This window comes from Hyaena hyaena, unplaced genomic scaffold, assembly GCF_003009895.1.
Source record: "Hyaena hyaena isolate Hyena2069 unplaced genomic scaffold, ASM300989v1 scaffold_511, whole genome shotgun sequence".
NCBI lineage: Eukaryota > Metazoa > Chordata > Mammalia > Carnivora > Hyaenidae > Hyaena > Hyaena hyaena.
Genome location: NW_024081144.1, coordinates 327,986 through 344,595, shown reverse-complemented (window position 1 = coordinate 344,595; position 16,610 = coordinate 327,986). Strand labels below are relative to the sequence as shown.

Below are 16,610 nucleotides of genomic sequence, written 5' to 3'. Positions count from 1 at the left end.
GGGGGGGGGGGGGGAGCAGGCTCTGTGATTGGCAGGGGCTTGGGACCCCTGCGGATCCAGCCATGTTCATCCCACCCACACAGACTTCTGCAGGCGGAGCCCCTTTCCCATCCTGACCCCGCCCACCGCTCCCCTCCCCGCCTCCACCCCTAAGACACCCTTCACCGCGCAGAGTGGGCTGAGCCAATATCTGCAATGAATTCAAATGCTGAAAACCAACCGGTGGGATCCAAGAAATCACTTGCATGAGGTCAGAGGTGTGTGTGCATAAAGTGCTGTGCAGCTCGTATACTCGGGTGAAATAAAAGGAGTATGTCACAGAGATGACAGATCATAGATTTAAAATATAAAACATAAAACATGTGGGTGTTGAAAAAGACTTAGATATTTCTAACCTAACACAATCCATCTGGAGCCTTACAAAGTCATCACCCAGTCAGATCTAAAAATCTCACAAGTGAGACTTTATCATGAGGTCGATTTCAACAGAAGAGAGGCGAACAGTCCAAGGATTTCCCCCAAAAAGGGGTGACAGGGACCGTAGCTGACAGGGGCCGTCTCCTGCTGACGCACCTGCCACACACTGGGTGACCCAAGTCGGCGTCATACCCACCAGCCCCTCCAGTCGCTGGAGTCTATTTTTGTGCCTCAGGTGGGAAGATACCACTTTCCAGTAATCTCCCAGGAGTAAATACTTCAACAAAAGCCACATGCACAAAACATCCTGCTTCCCCCCCCGGCACCCCCCCCCCCAAAACAACAAGTTTTATCACATAGGTTTGGGCGAAGTCCAATTCCCAGGCGTGAGCTGGGAGCTGACTTGTTCACTGGTGCGAGGATCTTGCTCGCCCTTTGGGATTTTCTCAAATTCATTTTAAACCCAGGGAGCACTACAAGGAGATCGCCTCAGTCGTGTGTTTGGAAGACTCCAATTGCTGGAGGCAGCCTAAGAAACCACTTCTACATTCGTATTATTTCTCACTACACAAGAAACCACCCCTGATCTAAGAGCTTCAAAGCAGCCCATGTGTGCCAGCTCACATTCTGCTGGTCAGACATCTGGACACACAAGCTTACGCGGGTCCTCACCTCCGGGCCTCCCAAAATGGCAGGCGCAGTGCTGGCCTCAGCCAAGGTCTCATCAGGAGACCTGACCGGGGAGGGATCTGCTGAGGTCATCATGTCATTGGCAAGATTCATTCCCTTGAGTGCCGTTGGACTGAGGGCCTCAGGTCTTTCCCAGCTGTTGGGGCCTTGCAAGGGGGCTTCCCCAACATGGCTCCATGTCATCAACCCCCCCCCCCCCCATGCAGAAGTCTGCTGGCCGGATGGAAGCACCATCTTTCATAAGCTAGTCACAGAAATGACAGCCCATCGACTTTGCTAGATCCTCTTGGCTGGAAGCAAGTCCTCTATGCAGCCCACATTTGAGGAGAGAGATGACCCAGAGTGAAAATACCAGGAGGTGGGGAACCGCTGGAGCCCACTTGGGGTCCTCCCACTATAGCATTCGTGAGGTGTGTCGGCAAAGACTGGATGAGCTCCTCAGCAGCTGTGCGACCTTAGACAAGTGTCTTAGCCCTGATGTGTAGGGCAGGTCAGAAGTGAGACACCAGCTGCCTGGTTTCCTCATCCATGAAAGAGAGAGAGTCGGTGCCCCACTAGGCTGTCGGGTCAAAGGAGATCATGCATGAGGAGCCCGTACTGGACCCTGAGCCCCGGTGCCCAGCATCCAAGCATATCTGTGCTCCTCACGATGGGCTAGCCCACTGGTCTCAGGATGCAGAGCACCACGCCTCTAACATTGATCACTGAGCAACCACTAAGCATCAGGCACCTCTTGGGGATGGAGGCAGTGAGAAGACAGAGAGAAGAGCATCCTGCTCATGATGAGCGTAGGTACATCTGCAGAGACTGGACTCGGGGCTGGCGCCCCGGAGGACCGCCCAGAGATGCTCAAGTCCGTGCCCAAGCCTGTGGCTCAGAGTGGGCTGGCGTGTGCCAAGCGGCAGTGCGTTCTTCCCTGGGACAGGAGAGCAGAGCTTGGAGGTGTACAGAGGGCGTGGCTGGAATCCCTCGTGCCTTCCTCTGCGATATCTGTGTTCTGCCAAAGGGCTCTTTGGACCTGTCCACACAGGGGGCCGTTGGCACCTGAAGTCTGGATACCGGAGCCGAGGCCTTGCAGTGGGTACCCTAGAAGGGGAGAAAGGAAAACAGGGATTGTGGCTGGGCAGAAAGAGGTCCATTTTCCACAGCTGGGGCCAAGGCGGCCTGGTGGGGGCTCAGGGAGCATGGGAGGGGTTCACTCGCATCCAGTCCCCACCCTGGCTGAGTGCAAATGCCACAGGGACATGAACATGGAGGAGACACAGCCCCTGCCTTCAGGGGCCCACAGTGAAGGTTGGGGGGGTCAACATACACATGGAAACAGGGAACTCGGGAGTTCACTACATGTCTCCTGGGCTCCCCTGCCTGGGAGGTGGCTGTAGGCTGCCATAGGGGCCCCAGGCTCAGAGGACAGAGCTCCTCACAAGGGCCCATCATCAAGAGGCTTCATGGAGGAGGGGCTGTGGCCTAGACCTAGATGATGGATTGTGCCTGATTCCTGTGATCCTGCTTTTCCACCCTCGGCTGGGGAACCCCCCCATGCCAGGCTGGACCACGCCTCAGGGGCTTCCTGTGCCCAGAGGGGTTAATACACCACTGGCTGGGTGGTGGCTGGCAAAGCTCCTCCCCCACCCCAGCCATGGGACACCAGGTGCCACGCTGTCTCCCCCAAGTTCATGGGAAACGCATGCATCCCACTGAGTGCTCCCCCAGGCTGGCGGGCCTCGTGATCTCATGGCTCTGACTCAGCTCCCTGGAGTCTTGCCCACCTGGCCCTCGTGATGGGCATGGAAGTCATTTAGAAGGGTTTCTGGCACCTCATAACAACTGTGCAAGCAAGTGTTAGCCACGATCACCCATAGTGCACATTCCTTAGAGGCAGAGGCTGGCCACACTTGTAAGAGCCCAGCTTGGCCCAGCCTTTGGTTCCACTGACAGTCACTTGGGAGTGGAGGGGGCTGTGCAGCAGGACTCCACGTCTAGGCTCATAGGTGCCACAGAGAATGTGGATCCGGGCTCCGTGCCTGAGGCTTCTGAGACCAGGTGATGGGAGCGATTTGGAGTTAAGGAAGACCGGTTCATCACGGGTGATGAGGGGGTTCTTCTTCATGCTCAAGGAAAGCCTACGGAGTCGGAGGTGAGGGCCTGGAACTCGCTGGAAAATGTAGGCCAATGGTTCTTACTCTTGAACTTACATCAGAGTCACTGGAAGGTTTGTCCCGCTCAGTACGAGAGTGGATACCAGTGTTCTGCACAGTCGGCACCTCCCGTGCTGCTTCCTAGGATGACCTCCTCCCTCCTTCTGATGCCTGCCTCCCTGCTCTCCCTCAGATCCACCGAGCCTCTTCCCGCTTCTATAAGACTCCCTCCTGAAATACTGCGTATCTGACTCACGGCTTTCAAGTCTCTTCCCAGATACCACCTCTTCAGAGTGGCTCCCTGGAACAAAGAGCTTAGAAACCTCACCCTTCAGACTCCTGGTGTCTGATCACTGGTCTCTTCTGCCCACAGAAACAATAAGTTCTATGAAAATACAACTATTTGAAGGCAAAGCAAAGTGACAAAAAGCAGAAACTGGCTGTGGGGTAAGCGATAGAGAAAGGAACCATGTGGGATAGAAGTGCTATGCCCCAGCCTTCTCTCGAGGGCCCTCCCTGGTCCCCGTAATTTCAGGAGAGCTTTGCTCAAGCCGAAGGAGGCTGTTTTAGCAGGTCGAGGATTTGGAGTCAGAGATCTAGGCTACAGAGCAGTGGGGGTGACCTGGAAAATCCTGAAAGTGAGGTAGCCATGTGGGGAAGCCCCCAAAGCTGCTTGTCCCAGCCTCCCCTGTCCTTGGCTGACTGCCGGTCTGAACATGCATGAGGCCAACTTCTCAGTGCCGAGAGGCTCCTGGAGTTCAAGTGCGATCATTTAGATGGCTCTGGTAAGCATGTCAGGCTTTCTACTGAAACCCCGGGAGACCCAACCGTTGAGTAAAAGGACTGAAGTTATGCCCTAGGATTAAGGACAGGGGCCACCTTAACAAGCCTGGTCCCAGAGCTGCCAGCACAAAGCTCTACTCTCTTCCGAGGAAAAGCAGGGGGTCCAGAGTCTCTGTGACATGATATCACAATGTCTCGCACAGAACCAAGGTTTACTAGACACACAAAGGAAGGAAACTGTCACCCCTGATCAAGAGTGAAAAAGTCAATAGAAACAAATGAACAAATGAAAATCAATAGAAACAAATGAACAGTGCCTCAGATGTTAGCACTTATAAGCACAGGCTTCAAAATAAATATATGTTATATAATATATGAGATAAGATGGATGTAATGGCTGAAGAAATGAGGGATTTCAAAAGAGATCAGGAAACTCTGAGAAATTAAACAACTGTAAATATCATAAATAAAAATTGTAGTATCTGACCAGAACAAGAGGAGCTTCTCACGGTGACAGAGGCCAGAGGGCCACAGAAGGCTGTCCGAGATGCTGAGAGACAGAAAGTCTTCACCTAGAATGCATTTCTAGCAAAACCACAATTCAAACATGAAAATGCAGTAAGGCAACTCTCCCAATCATCGAAAGCTGAGAATTTCCTGCCTGCAGACTGACCTTCCCTGAAACGAAGAAGAAAGTTCTTTGGGACTGATGGGAAATGGTACCAAACGGAAATGCAGCAGAGATGGTAAATATGTACCAAACACTTTTCCCCTCTTTTCCAAAGGCTGTTAAAAGTCCATTGAATTTTTAAGAGAAAAATACCAGAAATGCATTGTGGGGCTCATAACGTTCATAGCAGCAGAATCTGTAATAACTGCAGGAAAAAGGATCGCGGATGGTCCGTCTGTGATCTGTGACCTGGCATCACAGACGCCCCAGGGGAACATGATCAGTTATTTATGATGCCCCAGGGAATCCCTGCACAACCCCTGAATGCAGAACAGAGAGAGAGAGGGAGGGAGGGAGAGAGAGGGAGGGAGAGAGAGGGAGGGGGAGGGAGAGAGAGAGAGGTGGGGGGAAGGAGGGAGAGAGAGAGCGAAAGAGTCGAGGCAGAGAGAGCATGAAACACCAAGAAAAGCAGGCCATCCCGAAGAAAGCTGGGCGAGCGAGGACAAAGGAGGAACAGCAACTAAAGACCCAGAGGGTAAACAGAGCACAGCGCCCCCCGCCCCCGGTCAAATGTCGCGCTAAACGTAAGGTAGGGAGGCCGCGGGAAGTGGGGCTGGTCGGCACGGAGGGAGGAAGCAGGGTCCGGGGATGGGCCGCCTGCAAAACATGCACTCCAAGGGCACGATCACGAGCATGAGCGGGCGGAAAAGCAACACCGTACAAGCGGTGACCTTGCAAATGCCTCCTGGGTAGTCTCGGTGACGTGTTCCGTGTGCTCAGTGGTGGCCGCTTCCCTCCCCCCACCCTACTCACCCCTGTCACATAACCCAGTCGCCTTCCTCACCCTTCCCAGGGGTCAGCCGGGGCGCAGTACTGGCCCCCCCCACGGAAGGGGGCGAAGGGGAGGCCTCAAGCTGCCCCTGCAGGGTCCTCCATGCTTGTCTGGAGTGAACATGACCCTCTGGATGGGGGCCCCACGTGGAAGGTGGCAGAGATGGCTGTGGGAGGGGCGTGGGTCCCCCAGTCCCTCCGGGAGGAGAGGCGCCCAGCCGGAGCACTCGCAGGGGGCTGATATCGCTGCTCTGTGTGCAGCCACGGAGATTTCAGGTGTCTCCCGTTTCCACCTGATTAACCATTAATGATAGGCTGTGGGCGTGTCCTTCTGGGTGTCCATTGCTTTCTCCAATTATATCACATTATGGGGCCCCTCAGTCGTTGAGCCTCTGACTTCAGCTCAGGTCATGATCTCACTGTTCGTGGGTTCAGGCCCCGCGTCGGGCTCTGTGCTGACAGCTCAGAGCCTAGAGATGCTTCGGATTCTGTGTCTCTCTCTCTCTCTGCTCCTCTTCCACTCATGTTCTGTCTCTCTCTCTCTCAAAAATGAATACATGTTTTAAAAAAAACCTAAAAATTGTATCATATCACATTGTTATGTATTTGTCTGTCTGCCTCTTTGCTGCCTTCCCAAGAGTGTACTGACCTGTGCACTTTGTCACCACTGTGTCACGGGGCACAAAGCGGTGCCTGGCACTTAGTAGGTGCTCACTAAATATCCCTCCTCTCTCTTGCTTGTGAGGCCAGCACAAGTGGGAGCCACATCCTGGTGCACCAGCTTGGGAAATGCTTGACAGGAACCAACAGTGACCGGCTTCTGGAAACTTCTGGAAAGTTCTGGAGCAGGGAGCACCAAGGCAAGGAAGCCATGACAGGACTTCTGTTTTGATCCTCGTGCCCGAATGGATCGTTGGGTTACCACCGAGTAGTCTTTCTGCTGCAGCCGGGAGCCTCCCTCGGGCAGGTGAGGATGTCTGATTCCTGCGCAGATGCGGTTGGTCAGGGACAGATGGAGCCCTGAGCCTAGAGCCAGGGGTGGGGGCGGGGGGTTCCGGACAGAGGGAGGAGGACAGAAGGGAGGCGGAGGGCGGTGTGAGCATTCCATGGACTCCGAGGAGCCGGATTCTAATCCTGATGCACCCGTAACAAGCCTCCTTTCCTTCTCTGTGCCTCGGTTTCCCCACCCACAACAAGAGATGCCCTCGAAGTCATAGTAGCGTTCCTGGGCCTGAGCCCTGCAGTGTGGACTCACTCCCCTGTGGCCTCTCACAGCGAGGAGGCTCCGAGGAAGCTCTGTTTGGTTCTTGCCCAGGGACGACGGCTCGGTGTGTTACTATCTTTAAAATAAACTCAAATGTTATCAGTAAGTTTGTTACAGTGATAACTTCCGAAGCCCAGTGATTCCTTAGGCTAAATGTTTAAGCTCGGTGTATAAGCCTTCTTCCTTCTTCCATAGGTAACAGGCACATTTTGATGACTCTCATTAAGGGGCTTGTGAATAATTCTCGTTCCATTGCTGACTTAGGAAATTTAAAGCATCATAACTGTCTAATGATGGGGGTCACGATTCCAGGGCAACACCCGGATAGGGGCTGTTGGTGGGTGGGGTTGGGCTTCTGGCTGTATCCCAGAGATGCCCGTCCCGAGGGCAGGTGTCAGGGGGCTGGGGCAATTTGATGTGATTCCTCCTCCCCTTCCCCTCCCCTCCCCCTCCCTCACGTCCCCCAGCCTGAAGATGCTGCAGTGGGGTCCACGGCCTCTCCTCTGTGCTCTTGGTGACATCCCTGTGGCCTGGCCACCCACACCCCTTCGCATTGTGGTTGGTCAGCAGCCACCTCCCTGCATCCTGGCCATGACTCTCCACAGCAGACACTCCCCCCCTCCCCTCCCCTTCTGCCCACCCTAGGCTTGCAGCCCACTGGGTGCAAATGATTGGTTGTCCAAACCCTGCGGCCTGGGACCTCCGTCCACCAGCTGCGGGGTCAGAGAGGGTGGCCGGGGCTTTCCCTAAAGACACAAACGGGCAGGCTGGCCCTTCTCCACCCAGGGCTGTGCAGTTTCTCCTGGGAAGTGTCCCGGCCAAGGGGAAGTGGAGCCCCTTAAACAGGATGCTTGCTCAGCAGGGCGCGCGGCTCTCCCGCCTCCCACTGGCGCCACAAGCCTCAGGAGGAAGTAGTCACCCGCGTGAGAAAAAGACCCGGAGGTAAAGGTGGGCGGCCGCGGCCTCAGAGCCAGGGGGCCCCTCGCGCGGCACGGACCGGAGCCATGGAGCGGGGCAGAGCCGCCACGGCTGCGGGACCCGTCGTCCCGGCCATCGTCGCCCTCCTGTGCACTGTGGCCTGGACTGCCGACACTTGTCCAGGTGAGTCGCACGCCGGGTGAGCAGGCCTGACGTTGATCCGGTCTGGAAACCGGCGGCCCCGCTCACCGACCCCACGGGCCGCGTCCGACCCGCGCTAAGCCCTCTGCCCACGGTCCTTCATTATTACAGCATGTTTTCAGCACCATTCTCCGGACAGGGAGCTGCCGGGCAGAGACATAGGGGCAGCCTGACCAGAGGGCACGTGCCGGCTGGACCCCAACCCCGGGCTGCTTCCCCTCCGGGCCTCGGGGTCTGCGTGCAGGGGTGACCGTCGGGTATCACGCGCAGGCACCGAAGGGAAAGGCAGAGGGCGAGAGTGCCGCCCAGGTCGGATCTGTGCCGCTGGCACCGGGCCTGCGGGACTTTCTGGCTCCGGGGACAGGTGAACCCCACTGTGTCGCTGAGGTGACAGCGAAAGGGAGACACCATCACAGGCCCCAGGTCACCTTTTCCGGGCCAGCAGCGAGGGAGTGCGCCAGCCCCCGTCCGTGGAAGGATCACTTCTTCATCGGCGGGACAGGAGACCCAGGAGCCGCTGCCTTTACTGCACGAAGCCGGGAGGGCAGGGCAGGGAAGACAATTGCCCCTGCGTGACCCTGGGGAAAGGTCTGGAACGAGCGAAGCCAGAAACACATGTGGCCCTTCACTAGAATGTCGCAGGACGCTCAATTTGCTTCCCTAATCAGGTCTTGCTTTCTAATTTGTCTAAAATTGCCACCTATTATTTTATAATGAGCAAAAACTAAGCAAATTTAAAAATGAAGCCTACACCTGTTCTGACCAACAAGGCGAGGACGGAGACGCCCCGTGACACGGCCGCCAGCGGCCGCCCTGCGGGAGCGGGTGATTTCCGTGCTCCCCGAGGAGCCGCTTGGGGGCATACTTTGGTTCTGGAATCCACACACCTGGCTGCCCGCAGTACAGAGTCTCTGCTCCCAGCTCTGCGAGCCGTTGCTCCGAGTCCCTCTCCAGCTCGGGATTGTGGGATCGCACGCCCAGGGTCTGGGGGGCATTTCGACATTGACCCAAATTCCCCAAGTGTCTTATAAACATCTATTGTCATTATGTATTCTAAGTCCCCAGTGATTATGGAGATCCTTCTAAACGCCGTGGCTCCCACTCAGATTTTAATCATTTGCGATGCCTAATGTGTCCTCCTTCCCCCCAACCCTATTCCTAGCCTCTTGGTGGCCCGAGGGCAGAAGCCCAGAGGGGTTGATGTCTTGCCCAAGGACACACAGCACTGAGGGGCTGTGCTTCCGCGGGTCAACGCAGGCTCCGAGGCCATCTCCTCCCCCCTGACCAGCACCCGTGGCAGGGCGGGTGGGGGAACAGACCACGTCTGCACCAGAGGCGGGAAGACCCTCCAGTGGCCCCCAGCAGTCTGCCCAGGCCCGAGGTCACCGCACGGGCAGGTCCTTGGATCGGGGAGCCTCTGAGCCCAGGTGCGGAGCCTGCCTGGCACGTTGTCTTTGCCGCAGAGGTGAAGGTGCTGGGTCTGGAGGACTCCGACAAGCTGACCATCCTCCGAGGCTGCCCGGGGCTGCCCGGGGACGCGGGGCCCAAGGGAGAGAGAGGTACGTGCACCCGGATCGGGCGGTGGGGGCGGGGCACCGAGCCCCTGCCCTTCTCCTTTCAGACCCTGGGGTGGGCAGGTCCCCACACATCTCTGGCCAGAGCTCTGGCCGCGGCCCTGCTCAGAACCAGATCAGACACCACCAGAAGGTCCATCAGACGCTGACATTTCTGTACGAGGGATCTGGTCTCCGAATGTTTTAGGAGCTCACATTTGGGGTACGGTTGACTCTTGAGCGCATGGGTTTGAACTACGCACCTCTGCTACTATGTGGATTTTTTGATAAATGCAGTCAGTCCAGTGCTGTGAGAACATTTCCTCTTCCTTATGATTCATGCTGACATTTTCTCTTCTGCGGCTCCCTATGTGGTAAGAGCACGGCGTATGTGCCCAGAACAGGCAGCGATGAGTCAGGCAACCGTTTGTGGGATCAGTGAGACTCAACGGTGGGCTCTTGGCAGTTACGTTTTGGGGGTCAGGAGTTCTACATGATTTTCTCCTGCACTGACGGGGTCGGCGCCCACCCCCCTGACTGTTGTTACGGGATGTCTGCTCCCTGGTCCCGGAGCCAGGACCGGCTCTCCAGGCCACGGGAAGAGAGCACTCTGGCCCCCACGTAGCTCCCCGATCTCGAGGCCACCACATTCTTCTATGTCTCCCTCAAATGAGGAACCTGAGGCACGCAGGGGCCAGCACCCTCCCCGAGTCCACCAGGAAAGGGGAGGGCGGGCGGGACGTGGGACAGGTGAAGGCGGCATGTGCGGGCACGCTGTGTGTGGGCGCCCCTCCCCCAGAGTGGGGGCCCTCCTGGCGTGGGGTCAACCCGAGCCTGCATAGAGGCATCGGCGCACCAGCAGCCCATCTGGGGCCTTGCTGAGGGGTGGGCGCCCCAAGGCTGGGGCGGTTAGGTGCATGCTGAAGGGCACTTGGTGGGGACACAGCTCTGGAGGCAGGGAAGCTGGGAGCCCCTCCGGCTCACATTCTAAGAGGTGTCCAGGCTCAGGGACCGTGTGGGTGCCCCGGTCAGCCCTGGGGACGGGAGGGCAGTGCCCGCTCAGCACCATGGGCTGGAGGGCAGGGTGTCTATCGGGGCAGCATGGAGGTGAAGAAGCAGCAAAGCGGCCCACCTCCCAGGGACCAGGCTTCCAGCAGCGGGAGCTTTACTCTGTCCCCAGGCTGGCCCGGCCCCGCCCCACCTGGCCGTGGCCCCACCCGGGGGCTGGGGAGCCCGTTGCTCGTGGTCCCGCTGTTTCTCTGAGCCCGGGCTGCCCCTCCCGGGCCCCTCACCAGCCACCTGAAGTGGCTTCAGGAGAGAGGAGGGCTCTGCTCTAGGTCCGGCCCACGGGGGGCCTCCTGGCATTGACCCCAGGTCCTGGGAGGCCACATGGCTCCGCTCCGGACATGGAGTCAGATCCTACATGGAGGGGGTCTTGCCGCCCCCGAACTCTACGGCATCGAGGGGCGGGGCTCAGCCGAGCCGACACACCCTGCAGGGCCTCACCGCAGGAGAGGCCGCCGCGTCCTGGGGACGCGTGTCAGGGTCTCGGAGGACGGGCCCATGTTCCAGCCCCCCCGAGACAGCGGGCTCTGGGGGGTGGCCCGGGCCTGGGCCCAGCACACGGGGGTCTGCGCAGGCAGGAATCGGTGGGGGCCCTGGGGCCCGGGCTCCGGGGGACGGGCTGGCCCCCACCCGTACGCCCGTGGCTGCTCTGTCACCGCGAGGCAGCCGTTCTGAGGATAACGGGGGCCGGGTGGGCCTTCCTACTTGGGGCAAAGATCTCAAGTGGGATTTGTGGCTGCCCTTTGCCCGTGATGCACGTGTCTTTGGAATTTGCAGGAGCTCCTGGTCCGGCTGGACCCCCTGGGAAGGCAGGGCCACCGGGGCCCAAAGGTAACATGATAGAGAGTGAAGACCCCTGGGGTGACTGTCCGTAGAGAAAGGAGAGAGGTACACAGACGGGGACGGGGACAGGGGGACGGGGACAGGGATGGGGGACAGGGGATGGGAGACGGGGACAGGGGACGGGGGACAGGGGATGGGGGACGGGGACAGGGGATGGGAGACGGGGACAGGGGATGGGGCACAGGGGACGGGGGATGGGGGACGGGGTAATTGGACCTGGTAATGGAGAGCCGACATCATTGCTGAATGTTGACACTTCACTTATTTTGCCTCGTGTTTACACTCATTTACGTGTCAAACACACTGACAAGCCAGGAAAGGCAACCTCACAAAACTCTGGGACGCTCTCACATGATCCGTGTGCGCACGGCCCCCGCGGCCCCAGCTTCCCAGGGGCAGAAGCTTGCCGGCCCGGCGACCAGGGCCCGTCTGGTCCTGCCCCACCGAGCACCTGGGGCCCCAACGAGATGGTCACGGGGACCCCAGGGGCCCCCACGGATGGGGCTGCCCCTCAGCCTGCGGGCCCCGCGCACCTTCTCCCAGAAAAGGACAGTGTCCCCATCCCTGGGACCCCACGGCTCTGCCCTGGACGTGTCCCTTCATGTCTCCATTCTGTACTCTGTCCTTGGAGCTCATGGGGCCGAAGGGACCGGGGCTTCCGTTTCCAGACTGTCACACGTGTGTCCTCTGCCCACAAACAGGAGAGCCAGGGTCGCCGCATTCCTGTGACACAGGTGACTGACTGCACCCCCGACCTCCGCACCTGAGCCGGGAAGGGCTTCCTGCTGGGGCAGCGGCAGAAGGGAGGCCGCCCCCGCCCCCGCCCCCCCCGCCCCGGTTCCTGAATCCAAGACCAAACACTCTGGGCCGCGTTTCCTCCCTTGGTCCCTCAGTAATAGGCGCCCGCCCCCCGCGACTTGGTCAGGAGGCGAAAATGCTCCCTCAGGCCAGGGGTCCGGGGGGCTATGGGGCAAGAGCAGCCCTGGGGGTAGGGATGGCCAGGTAGAGTGGGTTGACTGTCACCACTGGCTGGCCCGGGCCCCTGCACCCCTGCAGAAGCCCCCGTCCCCGCCCCCCTCCCCAGAGCTCCCTGGCCTCTGACACCAGGTCCCCGTCTATCCCCAGGCCCTCGGACCTGCAAGGATCTGCTCACGAGAGGGCGCTCTCTGAGCGGCTGGCACACCATCTACCTGCCTGACTGCCGGCCCCTGACCGTGCTGTGCGACATGGACACGGATGGCGGGGGCTGGACCGTGAGTGTGGGGGCCGCGGGGCGGCCCAGGGGTGCTCGCGGGGATGGGGCTCTGCCTGCAGGCGCACGGAGCACTTGCGTGCTTGCGGGGAGGACACTGTCCATGGCCTTTGTCACGTTGTCCATTGTCCCCATCAGGCTGACCCTTCCCTCCCAGCAAGGCCGGGGAGAACCAGATACCTGGGTGGGGGTGAGCCCCCACGGGAGGGGGTGGGGACTTCAGGGGCTGTGTGTCCTCGGGCTTCTCGCCCACCCTCTCTGTTCCTGTCACCTCCCCCCCCACACCTGTGGGCTCTGTCCACCCTGCGGTCTGCGATAACCCGGCCCCAGGCCATCTCCGTCCACAGGTTTTCCAGCGAAGGTGCGACGGCTCCGTGGACTTCTTTCGCGACTGGGCCGCGTATAAGCAGGGCTTCGGCAGCCAGCTGGGCGAGTTCTGGCTGGGAAATGACAACATCCACGCCCTGACCGCCCAGGGTAGGGCCTCGACTTCCCTGTGCCCCTGACCTGAGCCCTGGGCCCCCTGGAGCCGAGGACCTGGCCCCTCTTCCTGCGCGGGGTTCCCTCCAGGAGCAGGGGCCTCGACTCTGTGCCAGCCCGTGTGCCTGAGTTCTGCCTTCATCCCACAACGTTGGGTGGGACTTCAGAGCCCTGGTGACAGCCTCCTGCCAGCACGGTGACCCTGGTGTCTTCGATCCTAAGATAGGAGAGACCCAGAGGTTTCCAGGGGCTGCCTCCACCCCCAGCCCTAATGCTACTTCCTCTACCATTTCCCTTCCCCGGAGGTCCCTGCCAGGGGAAGAGCGATGTCCCTCAGCCCGGTCCTCTGTCCCGCTGTGCGGGTCTGGATGAGGACAGCGCCTGTGGCTTCCCGGCCCGCAGTGACTGCGTGTCCACCTCCCTGCCCGGTTCCCCCACCCGTCTCCTGAAACACGCATCCACGTCCACCCTGAACTTCCCGGTTTCCGCACTGGGCTGAGCGGCATCACTGCCCTCCAGGGATACTGCACATCGTGGGGGTGAAATAGTGCCAAGCCGCAGCCACACACCGAGGGGGAAGTAGATTCCCGTCCCTCCCATAGCCTAGGACCTTCTATAGGACGGTGCCAGAAACTTCCCCGCCTCGTCAAGCTCAGACACGCCCTAAAAGCCCACCTCTACTCCCTCCTCCCCATTGGACGGTCTCCCCTGTGGGGACCTTACGGCCTTTCCGTGACAGGGACCAGTGAGCTCCGTGTCGACCTCGTGGACTTCGACGGCAACCACAGATTCGCCAAGTACAGCTCGTTCAAGATGGCGGGCGAGGCCGACAAGTACAGGCTGGTCCTGGGGACCTTCGTCGACGGCAGCGCAGGTGAGCATCCCCCCTGGGCCACGTGGCCCGGGGCTCAGAGCAGAGAGCACCTGCTTCGCATCCGGGCTCTGCGTGACGTCGGGTGGTGGCGGTCATGCAAGGTTCCTTGTGCAAATACAGCGCACCCACACCTGATGGTTCCCATGAAGTGATGTGACACGTCTAGTAAAAAGTCCCACAAGAGGTGGTGTTATTTACTCCCTTAACGACAGGAAAAGGGCTCCATTGCTGTGCAGCTCATGTTGCCACCTGGTGCCTGGAGGTCTCTGTTGAGAAAGCTAGGACTCCCGAGGCAGCGGGCGGCCTCCCCTCCAAGACAAGGTGCTTGTCAGCTGTCAGGGCTGGACCAGAAGAGGGGGCGTCAGACAGCACGTGTTGTTGGCTGGCATCTCTTAGAGTTGTGCAGTGCGCTACTTGCACACCTGGACGTGGCAGCTCTTGCCTAGACCTGGGATCCAGGTACAACGGCCCCCTTTCCCCTCCGAGCAGGCGACTCCCTGTCGTACCACAACAACTACACCTTCTCCACCAAAGACCAGGACAATGATTCCAGTCCCCAAAACTGTGCCAGGCAGTACCTGGGAGCTTGGTGGTACCACGAGTGTCACCTGTCTAACCTCAACGGTCACTACCTCGGGGGCCCCCACAACAGCTTTGCCAACGGCATCAACTGGCACACGGGGAGAGGGTACAACTACAGCTATAAGGTGTCGGAGATGAAGGTGCGGCTCGCCTAGCGCAACGCCAGCAGCCCCTCCGGCCGGGACCCCGCGCACACGCACCGTGGCCAGAGGGACGGGCAAGGCAGCACGGGCTCAGGGTCCTCACCCTGCCTCGCGGGGCCTTCTCTGCTTTGTGCCTTTCGGGGACACTGACGCCCGGTGTCCCCTCCGCAGGGGTGAGAGAAAGTGACCCACGGGCTCTCACCTGCCACACAGTTTCTCAATAAAGACATTTGCTTCCTCGCTAAGAGCACGTGGGGTGGCCACGCCCGCCTTGTTCATCTGTTCGCGCCTCACCGCAACTGGGCAGGGAGGGCACCTGCTGGCCAAGGGGGTTTCTGGGAGTCTCAAGACCAGAGCCGGCGGACAGGGCTGGTGGCCACACCCGTGCGCCTCCGAGTTCCCATGGCCACTGTCAGACCGTGACCAAGATTCCTCATCGCCTGGCCAGCCCTGGCGGGAAGCTGTGGGCCGACCCCGGCTCAGAGGCGGCGTGGCCTGTCCAAGGTGCCAGCCCCCAGCCCCGCTCTCCCCACGAAGCTGCGCCGTCCTGACTCCTGGGTTCTCGCGGGACGAGGGCAGACGGCGCTTGAGCAGGGCAGGAGGCCAGCAGGGAGGGGACGGTGGCTTTGGCAGGGGAGCCTGTGTCAGCCAACGGGGTGCCCAGCCCTCCCCCCACTGCCGCCCCACATACCCCTAGGGGACCCCCGTCCCCAGCCTGGCCAGGGTGTCCCCATGTTGGCCAGCACATGGCCCTTGTGTTCGGGTCCCCCAAACACTGTGGCCACTGTGGCCCGGTCTACTTGGAGAGCATCTGGAAGAGTCCAAGGTGGATTCTCCCTTCCTTGTCCTGGGAATAGGGCTGAGCCGGTCTGAGAAGCACACAGCCCTTGGGGCACGTGGGGAGTCGGGGCCCCTTCGGGAAAGCACTCAGGGTTTCTGTCTGTCGCTGGAGGGTGCTGTGTAGCCTCTGCTCCGGCCTCAGGCTCCCTGACCGGCCCCTGCTCAGAGGCGAGCCCTGAACCGGGTGGAGGGGGGTACAGGACAGGTCTCCCCTGGACCAAGCCCCTGGTGGTGAGGATGACGCCCGTGCGCGGCTGTAAACCCGGAGCTGAGCCCTGACCCCGCAGCCCTAGAGACGGGGTCCTCCTGGGAATAATCTTCTTTCAGGAAGTCGTGATTTCAAAGACACCATTAAGTCTTGAGAGAGAGAAAAGCCGTGACCTCCTACGTGCCGTGGCATTGCTGTGGAAGGGCCACAAAAGACTATTAAACACAGAAGCACTTTTAGCCTGGCAAGCCAGAAATTCTTCTTCAGTGTTGTTTTAAAAAATCTGTTTAATGGAGAGATGGGCTAAGCGCTAAAAAAAGTAATTTTTATAAATATTTAATCTGAGCCTCCCGTGCTGCATTTATAAATGCTCTTGTGCTTTTAGGACTCGATAGGATTTTCAAAAGCACTTCTACAAATGCAGCCAAAGATATTTGGGAGAGGAGGGGGCTCGCGTAATCACCTAACGGCAGGACAGGGGTATTTGCGTTGTACGTGCTCACAAGCGCGCGGACACGCGGGGCTTCGGGAAGGTGTCACTGGCTGGGGCCTCCGAAGGGCTATTCGCCGTAGGACCAGAGGGCCCCACCCTCCGGGCGGCTGCCTCCCAGGAGCAGGGGCTGAGGCCAGATTGGAGCCTGGGCCACGGCCGGGCATGTCCGCTGGGCTGGACGGTGCCCTGCCCCCCCTTGCTGCTCCTCGAGGACTCAGGCCTGTGTGTGGGGAAGGGGCGGTGGCCTGTGGGGTCTGTGCACACACCCCTCAGATTCCCAGCTGTGGCTGTGACCTCCGTGGTTGTGGGAGGGCACGGGGTCGTTCCGGGAAGCCTAGCTTTGATGATCGGGAGTGACCCCTGCA

The 16,610-nt window shown here is 59.5% G+C and overlaps 1 protein-coding gene across 1 annotated transcript; it reads left to right on the top strand.

Annotated features, from left to right (window-relative positions):
• The first annotated feature begins 7,762 nt into the window (after positions 1-7,762).
• FCN2 (ficolin 2) lies at positions 7,763-14,949 on the top strand. The gene is made up of 8 exons (XM_039255150.1): positions 7,763-7,894; positions 9,376-9,471; positions 11,308-11,361; positions 12,075-12,107; positions 12,499-12,626; positions 12,973-13,102; positions 13,845-13,979; positions 14,469-14,949. Exons 1-8 carry the CDS (start codon positions 7,798-7,800, stop codon positions 14,714-14,716), a joined length of 921 nt encoding a protein of 306 aa, XP_039111081.1. The 5' UTR covers positions 7,763-7,797; the 3' UTR covers positions 14,717-14,949.
• Positions 14,950-16,610: the final 1,661 nt, after the last annotated feature.